At 40.5% G+C, this 16792-nt stretch overlaps 1 protein-coding gene across 1 annotated transcript in view; it reads left to right on the top strand.

Moving 5' to 3' along the window:
* The window catches only part of myo3b (myosin IIIB), a 51179-nt gene that overhangs the window by 2188 nt on the left and 32199 nt on the right, over nucleotides 1-16792 (top strand). The window contains exons 2-19 of the mRNA XM_028393523.1: nucleotides 467-650; nucleotides 2347-2481; nucleotides 2869-2973; nucleotides 3185-3284; nucleotides 3847-3923; nucleotides 4528-4673; nucleotides 9574-9639; nucleotides 11526-11681; nucleotides 13413-13497; nucleotides 13585-13701; nucleotides 13947-14051; nucleotides 14143-14226; nucleotides 14305-14507; nucleotides 14583-14681; nucleotides 14767-14881; nucleotides 14968-15094; nucleotides 15363-15573; nucleotides 16365-16512. Of these exons, the coding sequence (XP_028249324.1) occupies nucleotides 504-650; nucleotides 2347-2481; nucleotides 2869-2973; nucleotides 3185-3284; nucleotides 3847-3923; nucleotides 4528-4673; nucleotides 9574-9639; nucleotides 11526-11681; nucleotides 13413-13497; nucleotides 13585-13701; nucleotides 13947-14051; nucleotides 14143-14226; nucleotides 14305-14507; nucleotides 14583-14681; nucleotides 14767-14881; nucleotides 14968-15094; nucleotides 15363-15573; nucleotides 16365-16512 (2226 nt within the window). The 5' untranslated portion in view covers nucleotides 467-503. The remainder of the gene's footprint in view (nucleotides 1-466; nucleotides 651-2346; nucleotides 2482-2868; nucleotides 2974-3184; nucleotides 3285-3846; nucleotides 3924-4527; nucleotides 4674-9573; nucleotides 9640-11525; nucleotides 11682-13412; nucleotides 13498-13584; nucleotides 13702-13946; nucleotides 14052-14142; nucleotides 14227-14304; nucleotides 14508-14582; nucleotides 14682-14766; nucleotides 14882-14967; nucleotides 15095-15362; nucleotides 15574-16364; nucleotides 16513-16792) is intronic.

Below are 16792 nucleotides of genomic sequence, written 5' to 3'. Positions count from 1 at the left end.
CCCAGATGACTCAGAAGAAAATAACACTTGCCATGTAAGTAGAGTGCTGTTGTCTCCACCTGCAGCTGCCGGCTTTGTTTTTACTTTGATTTTCCTGCCTTAAACCTGTTAAGTGGGTCCCATGGCAGATATAGTCGTTACACTGAGCCGAATGAAAAGGCCTTGGGGAACAATTGTATTGCTCTGCGTAGGTGTGCTGTACCTTCACAGTGGTTTGCGTGCAGATAATACATTTTAATTACGTGCTCCTCTGTAATGGTAGATGGCAGAAAATGTGTTTTTCAGTCTTGCTGTTCTAGTCTGACTAGTACATTGTGCAGCCCAGCTGTTCACATAAAAGTTGACATATTTCTTGACGAGTAAAAGGTGAGAGCAAGAATTTAACACTTCTTATTCATTAATTTTAGAAGCAAAACAAAAGTTTCATTTATATATACATTGACATAGGCTTGTGTGCGTCTTCCAGAAGGTCGCTTTATGGACTGTACCCCTACAAATCCAGCATGATTGGACTGGAGAACCTGGGCGACCCCTCAGGTGACTGGGATATAGTGGAGACTATTGGTAAAGGAACGTATGGCAAAGTCTACAGAGTGACCAACAAAAAGGATGGGAGTCAGGCAGCAGTGAAAGTGCTGGACCCGATCAATGTAAGTCAGATAAAAGCAAGTGGAATCTCTTACAGAAGAGCACTGTGACATCTTCATGCTGTCTATTTCCAGTTCTAATAATATATATTATATAAACCGTTGGATTATAGATCCAGTATTTATAGTGGCTGCTGCTGTTGTGCAAGCTAAGTATAAATACTTAAAATGTGATGTATGTTTGATCTGATTTTCTGTTTGCAGTATATTGGCTTAATCACATAAAGCAGTATTCTGTTTTTTAAATCTTTCAAGACAGTGATTGACAGCTTCTGTGGCTTATAGCACCTTAAACCTATGCAAACTCACCATTACTTGACCAGAGCACATCTTCTTTTTCTTATTTTATTTGATTACATTTTAGAAGTTAATAAATGAAACAAAGGAGTCAATGAGATGTCATCAATCCTGATGACCTTTCGTTTAGCACCACCGGCAAGACAGAATTTAATCTTTTACATTTTGTAAGGAATACATCTTAGCCGTGCTTCGCGTTGAGTAAATAATAGCATGTTAACTTGCTAAACTAAGATGGTTAGCACACCTGTTGAACATGTTGTCATAGGTAGCCTTTAACCGGGCAAACTATTGCATTTGAACAGTTGTGGAAAAAGTATGGTTCTATTGTTGACTCGTTGAAAGGCCTACTGGTTCGGAACCACTGGTTTTATTTAAGGTGTTGATTTAGGGAAAGACTGTGTTTTTGTCAGCATCACAAAAGAAGACAACTGAAATAAAACATCACCTAACGCTTTGTCATTTTAAGCTGCTTTATCTAAAATCTGTGTTAATGTCGGCTCTAATCCAGTAACGATCAGTAAGAATTCAGACACTGATCTGACACTTGAAGTGTGGCTCCTCACTGTAAGGTTTATTGTTGCTGTTGCTGTGAGAAAACCCACAACCTCACTCATTTTTGACAGTTCTCTCATGACTGCTAGAGCTCATAATATTGTGACAGAAGAAGAAAGCAAAGACTAAAACCATTGTATCTTTCCTTATAACTATGTGACTTGTCTCAGCATTCAAGCCATACAAACAGAGTAAGTTGCCAGCACTTCTTTCCTCCTCCATCTTGATGCAGTTGTACTTGCTCCTGTGATTATATAGTTATATATATCAGTGTCTTCCCTTTTCATTTATTTTCTGTCATGTTAAGTTGAACAGTCTTACTAGAAGAAGAGTAGCTGCTGCATTGGCTGTATGCTTTTTGTATATCTGTTCATTTGTCTGTGCGATAAGAACACTGTAGACTCTGCATTGGTAGTGTTTTGTTGAAGAGAGACTTGGTCTGAGTCTGTGATTGTGTCAGTGGAATAATCCCCATCCTGGCAGCACTATCCACCATGATGTTTCCCTGATGGCCATGAAGATGAAGCTGCCTCCTCTTCCATCCTTCTCCCTGATTAGACTGCTGACACTATCACTCAGACATCCAGGAAGAGAAATTCTCCCTCTCTGACTGTTGATCTTTTCTCCCTCTGAGATTTACTTTGATAGAAAAGCACTTTCAGAAATAGTTCAGCTCACCAGCCCATCCCTTGCTTTTGTTACTGGGTTTATAACCCCGTCTTAAGGTTTCCAATTATACCTAGCCCTGTTTTTTTGCTGTCACTGCAAAGCATAAATATGATATTTATGTCACCTGTTGTGATGTCGTATGTTTAAATGTAACTTGTCTCTTGGTGCTGTTGTAAAGGATGTGGACGAGGAAATTGAGGCAGAATACAACATTTTGAGGACGCTGTCCAACCATCCTAATGTGGTGAAGTTTTATGGCATGTTTTACAAGTCGGACAACTTGTCAGGTGGACAACTCTGGCTGGTACTGGAGGTGAGTTATTTAGTAATGCATTTTATTTCCTTGGTTGTTCATATTTTTGTTGTGAGGGCTGCTGTTTTTATGTATACACATGCGCATGTCGGCATTTATGCACTTATTCACTTTCTTGTGGAGAGCAGTGGAGAAGAGCCAAATATTTCATGTCACTGTTATCCAAATGATCCTTTTTTATGTGTGTAAACCAACTCTTAAACCCTTTGTAGCTTTGAAACAGGCCTCACTTTGCCATGGCAACCCGCCTACACAAATGTTAATGCTATCATGCTGCCATTTGATGCTTTTTCTAACTTGTATGTGTGGGCCAGCTCTCCCCATGAATCATAATCTAGAGTGGTTCGTGATGGACGAGTCACTGGAGTTTCTCTGTCTTCCTCCCAGCTGTGCAATGGCGGCTCTGTCACAGAACTCATCAAAAGCCTGCTCGTGCGAGGCCAGCGTCTGCAGGAGCCCGTTATCTCATACATCTTATACAGCGCCCTCTTGGTAAGACGGCCCACTGCAAAAGCTGCTAATGTTTGGAAAGGAGGTGGGGGTGCAAACATGCAGAGGGTGTGCAGAGGATATATATTTTCTGCAGGGGAAGTGTGACAGGCTGTTATGAATGTCTTTGCCTGTGAACAGATGTGGGAGTATACAATTGACTAACACTATGTTAATTATACACCTTGTGTTTCCTGTCCTATAACTTAAAAAGGGCCTGCAGCATTTGCATAACAACCGGATTATCCATCGTGACGTCAAAGGCAACAACATCCTCCTGACCACTGATGGCGGAGTCAAACTGGTTGACTTTGGTAATGGACTCCTCTGAAGTGTATTGTTAAGATGAAGTAGTTCTGTTTGCTATGTGACCAATCTTTGGTGAGCAACACATTCCTGCAGTGTTGTTTGTGAAGGGGAACACAAGTACAGGGTAAATCACGAAATGTGCTCCACACTGGCTCACCATAACATCTTTTTATTTCATGGACCGCAGCCTTAACCCAAGGCTATTATTGCTCATTTAAATTGCATTATTTGATCCTTTGCATATTAAAAGAAAGCTGCTATGGCAAATGACTTTGAGTCACCCCCAGGCATGTTTATGTCCTTTGTGTCATGGAGATGAAGTGGACTCACGCTGATAAAAATCTGTCCTACATAATTTGAAATGATTATAGCCCATTATTATTACTGCTTGGCAGGTTGCCACACTAAATTATATGCCAGGATTTATTGATTAATTCGCACATTTAGTGTCTGCTATAAATCTGGCTTTCATCCTCAGGAAATTCACACTTATAACCAGACAAAGATCTAAATCTTAATTACTATGAGAAGTCAATGTTTTTTTTTTTTTTAAATTTTGATCTTTAGGTGTTTCAGCTCAACTGACCAGCGCGAGGCTGCGGAGGAACACATCCGTTGGAACACCATTTTGGATGGCTCCAGAGGTCAGAGTCTAAGCATCACACTCGTGTTCATGTCTAAAAATACAGCACCACAACATGTACACAGGTTTTAGTGCTTAATGGAATTTCTTATGTGATATGTGTGTTACTCAGAGAGAGACGGAGCTCTCCTCTGTGTCATTGTGTATTCCCCTCCATGGTTGCAGTTTTTGAGGTCGCGTCAAGGTTAATAGCTGGGAGTCCGTGGCCCCCTCAGCTTACTCTTTGGCAGAAATGAGGTGCGGTGATTGGACTGGTAGGGAGGGACCTCAGGGGCAATTAGAATAAAGTCAGCTGTAAAATGTGGTGTCAGTTATAATTATTGACTGTGGAAAGGAGAAGCTCATACCAGCAGCCGCTGAACTGACCCACCTCTCAGTGTTTAAATGAGCCATAAATAGACCTGCCTGTACTTCTGCCAGAATTTTGGCTGCGAGTAAGAACATTCAGCCTCATGATCCTTTATAAAACAATTTTCCATATGTTATTGCTCTCTAATAAAGGGCTTTATTTTAATGATTTGACTATTCTCATGTTAAAAATAAGAATTGCCCTCTTATGCATTTCTTTAAATGGGCTGTTGAGGGCTGTTGTGTTCTGTCACCAGGTCATAGCCTGTGAACAGCAGTATGACTACTCGTATGATGCCCGCTGTGATGTGTGGTCTCTCGGCATCACAGCCATCGAACTTGCAGACGGAGACCCCCCGCTGGCTGAGATGCATCCAGTTAAAGCTCTCTTCAAGATCCCACGGTAAGTCCAGTAGAGGGCGCTCCTATCACACTGCTGAAGGCAGACACTAAAACGCTGCCTTCCCCTTTGTCAGGAGGACAGTGATTAGCTGGATTTGACATTATTGGTGATAAAAAGAAAATGCCAGTGGCTTTTTACCAAAAAAATTGGGGATTTTTTTTATTTTATTTTGACTTGAAATTTAGAAAACAAACCGAAAGTGCATTATTTCTGATGTGATCTATGCTTCTCGTAGTAAAATGTTTCCTAACTGCAAAGCTGCAGAATAATCAGTGTTTAAAGTCTTCATTTTAAAAAAAAGGCATAAAAGTGTTTAGCCTTAAATTAAGGCAGTGATTCAGTCTGTAAAAATAATTACTGCTGGAAACAGTGTGCATCTGATGATCATTCGAGAGCTTAGTGGCTACACGCAGTTGACCTTTTGTTATCAGCACAATCGTGCAATTATCTCTCAGTTAGGTAGAGATATGCCCTTCTGATTGCAATTTGCATTGGTGATTAGCTCCATTCACATTGAGATGAGGCTGTCACCTCCTCCCCATCACAATATTATCTCCTCCCTGCCAAGACAGAGGAACATACCTTGTATAGCAGGAATTATGAGAACTAACGCAGCAATTTATCAATACTGAATTTCAACCAGAATGTAGAATAATTAAAAGAGAAGGGGCGTTTGATAACAAGATCCCTTGGTAGAAAAAAAAAAATCCTAGGCATTCGCATTAGACATTATGATAGGATGGAGGTGTATTTTGGGTATATTTAAAAAAAAAATCTGGATTCTGGATTCTCTTTGACTTTGGGGATAACTAGGATCTTGATAGAATTTGATGTGTACCTTTAACTGACATTTCTCCCTCTCTGTTCCAATCAAAATATATATTGTGTGAATCTGCACCTTAAAGGTTTAGCAGCAGTGGTATAGATCACAGTAAATGTGTTGAACCATGAAATGATTCTGTTAACATGTCATTTATCGCAGATATATTTTCCTCATCACTGCTGCCCCACACTCCTGCATGAATTACTTTCTAAATAAGGAAATGTGTCTTACCTTTGGGCCTCTAGTGGCACCGAGAGTGATTCATGAGGGAATCGGAGATCCTAGCATGTTTTGATGATTGCCGAGTTCAAAACCTTTTTTTCAATTCAGTTTACTATGTCACAAACCATTACCAGAGTGGCCTTTTGTGAGGAATTGTCCTTGGGTGGTTCATGTTTTATGAAACACATGTAAGCACTAAAACATGCAGTAAGCATTTTCATCATTCTGATATTTTACAGTTGCACACTGTAATATGTTTCCAGGCTGAAGGTTTCACTGTTGTGTTGTTAATATAGCGTACTTCATCATTTCTCCTCTTGAGCTGGTAAAATACAAAAAGACAATTATAACACACATATGTTCAGCTTGGGTCATATTGTGTGCTCATGTCTGTGCTTATGCTGCTGTTGCTGGATAGTCTCAGTTTCGTCGAGCTGGCGATTTAATGGAGTGCCGAATCATCAGCTGCTGCTATCACCAGTTTGACTCCTGGGGCCAGCGGCAGATAGCCATTATGTGGCTGTTTAGATTGTACAGGAAAATCTGCACAGGTGGAAATGATTCTCATCCCAGCAGGCTGTAAATGATAACGGAAGCTCTGATACCTGTCAGAGGGGACGCTGACAAACTCCATGAATCAGGGTCACCTTGGTCTGTTTGTGCTTCAGAAATATCAAATACATGATGAGATGTGACACATACTGTCAGTTCACGCATCTCTTTATAGATCATAGTAGTTTTAATGTTTTAATTAAATCCAAGGTGTTTGTGTTTTCCCCCTGTTCTTGTTATGATTAAAGTAATTGAGTGGACTACAGTGCATGTGACAGCCATGTGATGTTCACACTGATCATGAATGAAGGTAATGGGGCATGTCAGAGGGCAAAGTTGTAAAATCATCAGCTGCAGAAGTAATTACAGGCAAAATTACAGGCACTCAAAAGGTGGACTGTGATATTTAATATGCAGAAAGGTTAATTGCTTGAGCCAGTGCTGTGTGTGCTCCACAGCCTCACCATGTCCATGTAAAGTCACACAAAGGTGTGTGTAAAATGTGATGTAAAGATGTCCAAGGTTGTGTTTATCCATCAACACCTCAGTCAATATTAGGCCTGTATTAAACAGGGGTGCATCGGTCTGACATGCAGAGCAGACAGGAGAGCAGAAATGATGGCTCAGAAAAGGCAAATGAAATCATGAGACTGGGAGAGAAGTCCAGACCAGAGTGCTGCTGGAATAAACCCAGGCGTAGTCGAGTGTTAGGGTTATTAACAATGATGGTGTTTTTGGTACAAAATAAAATCTGTTAGGAGGAGTTTGGCATTTTTGTACGTTTAATTTAATGAGAGCAGGGTTTTTTTCTCATAGTTATATTCACCCTCGTAAAGCAACACAAAAAACGTCCCCTCTCCTGGAGAGGTCACTTTAACACTGTAAAAATAAATATGTGTAAAATCTGCAGGTTGACGACATTTGTCTTGTAACTAGTAACCTTTTAACACCCTTAAATACCATTTCCATCTGTCATTAGTTGCATTACAACATTTGCTGGTGAGTACTAAACATGAAACTGAGGCTGAAATGTTTACCATTTATACATAAACAATGCTTTATCGAAGTTCAGAGGCTCACCATGGTTTAATTCTTCTTGTGGGGGAAAGCATCAGATTGAAATTGTTCTTGAATGCTGACACACCTGAAACACACCTTTGGGAACATGTTAAATCTTTACAAGATTGATGGATTGTTGTGTCATTTTGTGATCTCACAAATTAAACCACAAATATTATCCTCACTGTGGCCCTGGCAGTAAAGTTTGACCAACCAACAGACTTTGCCATCCTTAAATCCATTCAGCAAATGTAGTGTAACTTGGCCCGAAAATCCCTTTATCCATCAACACAATTGAAAACCTGCCATATTTCTTGTCACAGAAGAATGCTAGAAATAACGCTGACCCAGAGACTACGCAGACCCCACATTTTTCACTTAGTGTGAAATTCAACAATCATCATTTTGAAAAAGTCAGATAACACTGATTTGCTACATTGGCATATTTTAAAAAGTCTGTTTGGATAGAGTTAAATAAGCAAGACCCCTAAATACCCTTGATTTCACATTATCAGATACTGATGCAGTCTCGACCCCCCTGACAGCAGATCGCTGGCTGGCTGGATGACTTTCCATATCATGATTTAAGGCTTTAATATCTCCACCTTTGATGCCACTATCTTACCTCTTTGGTACCCTGCACTGCAATGTACTGTAGGTGGGAAGGATATGATAAATGTCGCAGTAGTTCTCTGTGTTCATGCATGTATGCTCAAAGAAGTGCTGCTGCTGGGGCTGCGTTGATGGATGAGCTGAAATTTCAAGTGTGTGGTCCGTTCACCGTATAAGTCTTTATTCTCAGGGCGCTTCTCTGTTGAGCTTATATTAAAGGCCACTGTGTTCCTGCTATTAGAAACCAATGGTCTCTAAAGCAAGTTATTATAAAAGCAGTTTTTGTTTGTTTCTAAATTTGAGTAGTGTCACTGTGTAATCGAGTTTTGTAGAACACAGGCCACTTTATCTGGCGGATCTATAGCTCTTTAACGATATAATAATTTGAGCTCTTCACAGTATTTGTTTTATGAGGCTGTGTGGAGAGTTCTAGCAGTGTTTGAATTAAGTGCCATTTGATCTAAAGAATTACTTAAATAAAGAATGTTTTACATCCTGTGGGAAATGGGGTGAATTATGTATATCGAGTATCACATTCACACATTGCAAGGGCCTGATTTTTGTCTTTTTTTATGGCTTAGTTACAGCTGTCAAGAGCTGTTGACACCTCTCTGATTTTGCCTCAATCCACACTGAGAAACGTCTGACAGTACAAGCGCTGCCTGGACCTAAATTTGAATAAGCCATTTGTGTTTACAATATGAGCCAGCACTCTCACAAATACCAAAAGAAAGAGAGGGGGAAAAAACGGCCTGAATTTGCTAAGCACAATGAGCGCTCTTGACAGTGTTATCAGCAGTGTGCTGCTATATTGACTTTGTAATGTATGAGCAGTATGGTACAACATCAAGGCGAGAATGTGTCTTCAGGCTCATATTAGAGGTTGCATTGAGGCAGTCAGTTACTGGCTTTGATCTGCACTTTGGAAAGGATTGCCCGTCTGAATTCTTATCAAAGACTCAACTAACTTAGCGCTGTGGAAAATGACAGATTTTGTACCCGAACATCCCCCCCCTCTTGTATCTAAGGAAGAGATGTTAAATATGTATCTGTGTCTACTTTGTTTGTCAAAATCTAAATGTGTGTTTTAACCCTCTTAAGATGTGAGAGCTCTGTGGAACAGCACGTGAACTCATTAACACAGTTTATAAATGCCCGGTGTGTCACTGTTTGCCTGACAGTGACAAAGGGCTCAGCCTCCAGCTGTCACACTGACAACTCCCGGTGAAGATGACTGTACTCTGGGCCTGTCCAGCCTTGGCTCCTCATACAGACCTGGCTCCTGTCATCATGTGCACTTGAAAAGTGTTACCCTCATTATAAATGGCCTCCGTAAATGCTGCTGACAGAGGTATAACTAGCTCTCATAACTTTTGGCTCCCAATGGCAGATGCTTGCTGCCAGACAGTGGAGGAGCAGTTATCATTTGTCACTTTTTCTGTGGCTGCCACAGACCTGGAACCCGACCAGCTTGTCCTTAGACCAAAATCTCTCACCGGAGTCTGATGGTCACACTGTGCCTGCCAGCTGTCATTTGTCAAAGAGCTCAGGAGACATGCTCAAAGTCTCTCCAGTTTACAGCAATAATTGTGTAATCTTGATTCTTTTCCATTTCTTGTGATTTTGTTTCAGAAATCCTTCACCCACATTAAGAAATCCAGAACAGTGGTGCAGAAGTTTCAGCCATTTCATCGGCCAGTAAGTCTCTTCTAACCTCAACCTGTCAGCCTTTGTCCTCTCTTAGCCTTAAGATTGATGTTAGAGCAGTTATTTTGCAGAGGGTTGTGAAAGCACATGGTAGTCAGAACCTGGTCCAAAAAGAGCCCAAAAAGGTTAAAATTAAAAAATACAATATATATACAAGCAACAACATACAAACAAATGTTTTTACAATTTCACTCAGGTTTCACTCCATTAATAAATCTATCAATGAAAACATCAGGACAACATCTGACAATGGGCTCTCCAGTGAAGTATTGAAGTATCAGAAATATATTTTGCTAATCGTCAGTAATGTAATGAGCATCAGAATGACTCAAGCCCATTCTATGGAGCATTTGTCCATTAGTCAATTCTAACACATACATGTTGATGCTGTTTTGATTAGACCCGTCTAAACATCAGTGATAGTACATTGTATCAGGCAGTTAAATGTGCATGTAAACATGGAGTGAAGTGAAATTGATATTTTATTGCTAGATCCTATCAACACTCTTGTCTTTCTATTCATTGACTTTCATTTGTGTAAATCTGCCACTGAGGAGCAAACTAATTTAGCTGAGTTATCAGTTCTATCTGAGGTCCTGATAACTTATCATTTCTTCCACTGTGCAAAGCTAATAATGTCAGGGGTGACTGGTAATGGTTGCTCAGAATATACCACCTTAATATCTACTGCAGAGGTGTGTGTGAGTGAGAGTGAGAGCATAATGAAAAAATAAAATTCAATTTGTCTGGAGAATTTGTGCAGTAGGCACGGGTTCTGGCTAACATTTATGTTTGCATTGATAAACTAGGTGTAACTGGAAAAAAAACAATCAAACAAAGATTGTTTTTGTTGTTACTTTGGTTATTGATTGGTCAGGACAGAAATTAAGCATATATCCCTTACACATGGTAGGGTTTTTGTTTTACATTGTCACTGTAATGGTCGCAGCTTTGTAATCTGGGTTAATGGATTAGGTGGTATCATATCAAAGTTAATCTCTTCAAACAAAACCTACCGTAGTTAAATGTGAAGAGGCTGGACAATGTTATCATGGTTTGCAGGCTGTTTGTGAAGCCTTTTCAGCCCTGTCAGGCGTGTGTGTGTGTGTGTAGGGAAGCAGGGGATAGGAGGGGGGTAGGGATAATAAATCCATCACCAGTGTCTGCACTTGTGCAGCCATAGAGCTGACTCCTGTGACAAAGTGGCCTGCCGTTCAGCATCCCAGCAGCACAGCTCAGCTAATAGCAGCAACCTCTGCTTAATGTCCTGATGCTAATGAATTCATGGAATTAACTTTCAAGAAACAGAATTTTGGTGTAGATTAGGTGGTAGGAACTGGATGAGTGTTTTTCTGTCTTATGTCTCGCCTCTGCCTGCAATTGTTGTCGTGCTCATGAAGAAATGAAGATTACAATTGTGCATTGTTGATGGGTTCAGGGTTTTTTTTCACACAATATATAATCATATGCTTTTGAATTGTTAATATTATGAGAACATTTGCACCAGCATGATACTGACAGAAGCTGAAGTGTGCCTGTGGTCTGGTATCACAAAGTGACATCGCCTACTGGCAAACACTGCACATCACAGATAGGACTTAATGCTGTGGACCAGCAGAGCTTGTTTGGACTTGGGGCCATGGTGATAGTGACCATGTGGTACTCAGACAGCGAGAGACAGATTAGTGACCCAGACTTTAAAAACACTTGCAACAAGCTCCCTGCTGGAGTGAGTGCCACTCAGAGCTGACCCAGACAAACCACGCTGCTACAATGTTCAGGTGTTCACTTTTATTTAACGATTGGTAATTGATCATTCATATTACTGCTTTTCCTGTTCATTTGGAGGTGACTCTGGGATGCTTTGTGTTTGTTAGGTGTCTGATAAAGGATTTTGAAGCACGTCCGTCTGTGACCCACCTGCTGGAGCACCCCTTCATAAAGCAGGCCCATGGCAAAGATGTGGCTCTCCGTCAGCAGTTAGCAGCCCTGATCCGAGAGCAGCAAGAAGTCGGCTGCAAAACCAAAACCAGGTAAGTCTCTTGAAATGCTAGAAATCCTCCTTGCAGGATAAACAGCATTCTGTGATGGCGAGCTGTGTTTTTTGATTTGTCTGTTGAAGGTCTCTGTTTGAGCTGAGTGGTAATATTTTCTCTGTCCAGTAGGGGGCAGGGTCTCATCTTCTTACACTCAAGCATAAAAATACAGATGAGATGCAGTAATGGACATTACAGTATGTGATTAAAGAGAAGTTAGGGGAGTGTGACTAATTCAGAAGGAGTGATTGTGCTGACTAACCTTAGATGAGTAAATCCCTTTATACACCAGTGGTTGTGCCAACCATTTAGCTTAGTACACAGCTCTTCTCCCCCCAATTAAACCAGTGATGGAATAAAGAAACATATAGATTTACATTGCTACTGTGTCATTTTCTATTTGCTTGTTTTAAATGAGGTAATGACACTATAAGAACTGCTATTAAATCTACTTATGAATGAATACATATAAAAATTATAAAGATAAATCTGTTCTGTGAATGCTCTCTCGCATGGCAGCAAATGACAGGGCAGAAAGTCCCCTGTTTACTGGAGAAATACTGACTTTGGCAATGCTTAATCTTCATTATAAAGGAGTTTGCTGAACCTGCCCTTGACTGAGAGTCTTGATGCCGTGCCAGCTCTGTTTACTCCCGAGAGTGTGCAGAGTCTGTGCATGAGCCTGATCCCGAATTCCTGTCCACAGTGAAAGTGGATAATGGGATTAGGAGCTTGTAGGGCGAGAACTGGGCTCGCCTGGTTTAGTCTCTCATGCCACAGATCAGCAAACAATGAGTCCAGATAAGAATAAAGACATAGAGAACTTAAAAGTAGCTGCCGCAGGTAAAATAGTGTGATTTACTTCAAAGCAGGAGAGAGTTAGACGCTAGAGGTCCCTCTCTAAAGGGACATGATGATGACGAGGCTTCACTTTATAGGGACCACATATTGAGCATATTTCTGTGCTGTGACATTTACACTATATTCAGAATACAAAATCAATACAAAGGAATAGGTACCAAGGCTTGAATATTTTTGCTCCTATGATTGATTATTGATTACAATAGAATTGAACTGAGGATAGAAAAGTTACTTGGTTAGTTTGGATTTCTTTTCTGAATTTGAAGCCAGTGAGGAGGCCAAAACCAAAAATTATTATGCCATACAACTATTTTTTCAAATGGGTCTTACAAAACATTAAAACAGGCGTGCAAGTAAATGCCAAATCAAATCCAATTGCTGCATAGCTAGCAAACATAAAATGTCTGACCTGATATTCATTAAAAAGCTGTTTCAATAATGTAAACTAAAAGAGTGGTATGAATGTTATTTTAACAAAATTAGCATAATTAAAATTTGCATTGACTAAAATATGAAAACTGTATTGCTTTTTACTGTGCATCTGATATTTATGTGTATACAGACACATATATCACAGTTTCTTTTTTTTCCACAATCTGTGGTGTTCCCTGAGGTTTTCATGGAGCCAGCTGGCTGGGTGTTGACCTCTGCCCACTGGGGCTCATTGGAGGGGGATAGGTCAAACACAGATGAAGTGCAATCACAGCCTGTGATAATGGGAGACCTGTCCCATGGGAGAGCTTAAAGGGCTTCACACAAACCTTAGAAGTGACTGGGTCTTACGTTCAGACAGTCAAACAACTGTTTCTCAGCTAGTGGTCACTTTACAGCTTTCAGTGGCATTATCATGTCCTTGACTTTATACAGGCATGAGCGGATCAATACTCGTAAAACCCTCATAATAGAGAGCTGCCCCGATGATGATCTGGTAAACCTGGAGTACTTAGATGAGGTAAGATTTAATGTGTTTATCCCTTCATGCATTGATTGGGCTAGGGTACACTGTTTTGAGTCAGTGCGTGTGTTTTCTTGTCTGTAGGAGACGATAATCAGCCATCTCCAGAAGAGGTATGACGAGCTGCAGGTGTATACTTATGTGGGTGACATCCTCATCGCTCTCAATCCCTTCCAGAACCTCAGCATCTACTCTCCTCAGGTTTGTAACGGAGCAGTCACATTTTTTTTTCAGACATTTGGCAAAGGAAGTGATGGATGAGTGTCCATCAGTCATGTCACTTTTTATGGATGGTGCATGCAGGGCTTTCTCTCAGGGGCCAGTGTTCATTTTAATATTGTTTTTCATCTATGAATAATATTGAATTATTTGAATGTATCTCAAATTATTTTGTTAATATCTTTCAAACAGTACACATTCTATGCTTGTGTCTGCTCTAACTGTAGTTCTCTAAGCTGTACCATGGCGTGAAGAGAGCTGACAATCCTCCACACATCTTTGCCACTGCAGATGCTGCCTACCAAGGCATGGTGACGTTCTGCAAAGACCAGGTATTTCACAGAGAAAAAAAATCAAAGTACCTGTTTAACAGTGTGTTTATTTTGTTTCTGGTGGACACTTGTTTATTTCTATTTGTTTTAGTGTATCATCATCAGTGGGGAGAGCGGCGCAGGGAAAACAGAAAGTGCCCATCTCATTGTTCAACATCTTACCTTCCTGGGAAAGGTACAATAGGCATTTTCTCTTTAAATTAGCTACAACAACTATACCGGTGTGAGCAAAGTAACATGCTGGTACTTTCAGGCAAACAATCGGACACTCCGTGAGAAGATCTTGCAGGTCAATCCTCTCGTCGAGGCCTTTGGAAATGCCTGCACAGCCATCAATGACAATTCCAGCCGCTTCGGCAAGTACCTGGAGATGAAGTTCACTCCTACTGGAGCGGTCATTGGTGCCAAAATATCAGAATACTTGCTGGAGAAGTCGAGGGTCATCAAACAGGCTTCGTAAGTGAAACCTCTACTTAGACTTACTGGAGTTGCATTTGTCATGCTTCTGATTTCTTTGTGTTTTGCCTTCAGGGGGGAGAAAAACTTCCACATATTTTATTACATATATGCAGGACTTTACCATCAAGACAAGCTGAAGACCTATAGACTGCCAAAAGGGACACCTCCCAGGTTTGTGCTGCAGTTTTATTTTGCATGTTTATAGTAAAGTGTTTTTTCATGTCCAGTCATTGAGAGTCATTCCATGCATCTGCAGGTACATTGACAGTCCACACTGCAAAGTGATGCAAGACATCGTCTCAAGGGAACTGTATAAGGAGCAGTTTGATGCCATTCAGGAGTGCTTTCGAAACATAGGCTTCACAGAGGAGGTACTAAACTCTCAGATTTAATATATTGAGGTCACAGATCTATTAAATGCTGTTACAATGTTTTATTTTTATATTTCTTTTTTCAGGAGGTTAACTCTGTATACAGAATTCTTTCAGCTATTTTGAATACTGGCAATATTGAATTTGCTGCCATCACGTCACAGCATCAGACTGATAAAAGTGAAGTGCCTAACTCAGAGGCCTTGGAGAATGGTGAGATAACCTGCAACATATTTATGTATGATGTAGTAGACAGTCAAAGAAATGCACATTTAATCGCCACCTTTCAGAGTCTTACAACAAAATGTCTGCAAGTTAAACAGGTTAACAATGTTTTCTAATAACCCCTTTTACACATAATCATGTACAGAAGGCAAAACACCCACAGAGAAATAATGTTGGGGCTTATTTTTATGCTGATGATCCGATGAGATGAGCCCTTGATTATCAAACTGATTGACTCTCTCGCCTTTTTTTTCAGCTGCATCTCTCCTCAGCATCGGGCCAGAGGAGCTCCAGGAGGCACTGACCTCTCAGTGTGTGGTCACAAGGGGTGAGACTATCATCCGCACAAACACCGTGGACAAAGCTGTCGATGTCCGAGATGCCATGTCAAAGGCCTTGTACGGACGCCTCTTCAGCTGGATAGTCAACCGCATCAACTCGCTGCTGCAGCCTGACATGAATATCTGGTGAGTGTGTGATGAACATTAGTGTGGACGTCCACTGTTTCGCTCTCTTCTTCGATTGTCTGAGGTGATCATGCAGAGTTTCTGCAAAGCTCAGGTGACCTTTATGAAAGTCTGTGGAGGTAGATGCAAACATGCAGAGGAGAATATCAATGGGCAAGCACAAGTCAAGCTAAAGGAGAGCAAAAAAAAAAGTTTTAATAAATTTTTGATACAGAGTTGCGTGCAGAGAAAATAATGTTCAGATGATTAAAAAGACTTCAGAGAGACTGCAAAGAGGCTTTTCATTGATCCAAAAGAATTCCTTCATAAATATGAGCGTTGACTGTCAAGGAGTCATCTCTCAGAGATGTACAGAAGCCGGAGTTCCTGTCTACATTCCAGTCATCTTTGCTATTTCCTTATTGCCATTAATAACCCGATTGCACTGGCTAAAGGTGACCTCTACATACAGTGGGTAATGACGGATCATGAAAGTCACAGCTCTGAGCGCTGAATATAAAACACAGACTGTAAAGCCTTCGTGCTGTGGTGTAGAAGTGAGTATTGTTTGTGCAGATATTGAAAATGACTTGAGGTTAAATCAATAGAGACTGAAATAAAACCATTTAATACTTACTTTTTGAAAGCCGATGTTTATGATTTTTCAACAGCAGGCCGTCCAGGCCTGACTCTGTATTTGGGTTGAACTTGGATTATCATTAAAGTTTTATCAATTAATATGGCTGCTGGGGATTTGCTTGTTCCATTACATGGAAGAATAAGTTTGTTTGTCCCCCTTTTCTCCTTTGAAGTGCTGCAGAGAGCGGCATGAATGTCGGAATCCTGGACATCTTTGGATTCGAAAACTTCAAGAAGAACTCGTTTGAACAATTGTGCATCAACATTGCAAACGAGCAGATTCAGTTTTACTTCAACCAGCACATATTTGCCCTTGAACAGGTAAGTTTGTCCATACAGAGGGAGGTTATTAATAATTTGTGCTGATCTTAAGATAGCACTGTAATGTGTTTGAGATGAAAGCTTCCACAAAGCAAATTCCTGTAAAAAAAACAACACTGTTATGGAAATCAGTCATTTTAACGTTATTTGTGTGTTTACCCATCCATCAGAGTATGATGCTCTCAACATTAGCCTTTTGCTTGTGATAAGTAAAGGATTGTTTGTTGTGCAGCACCAAATTACTCTCTTAATTGACTTAATGAAGCTTTTTACCCTGAAG

Source organism: Parambassis ranga, chromosome 21, assembly GCF_900634625.1.
Source record: "Parambassis ranga chromosome 21, fParRan2.1, whole genome shotgun sequence".
Lineage (NCBI taxonomy): Eukaryota > Metazoa > Chordata > Actinopteri > Ambassidae > Parambassis > Parambassis ranga.
This window is presented reverse-complemented; position numbering and strand designations above follow the sequence as displayed.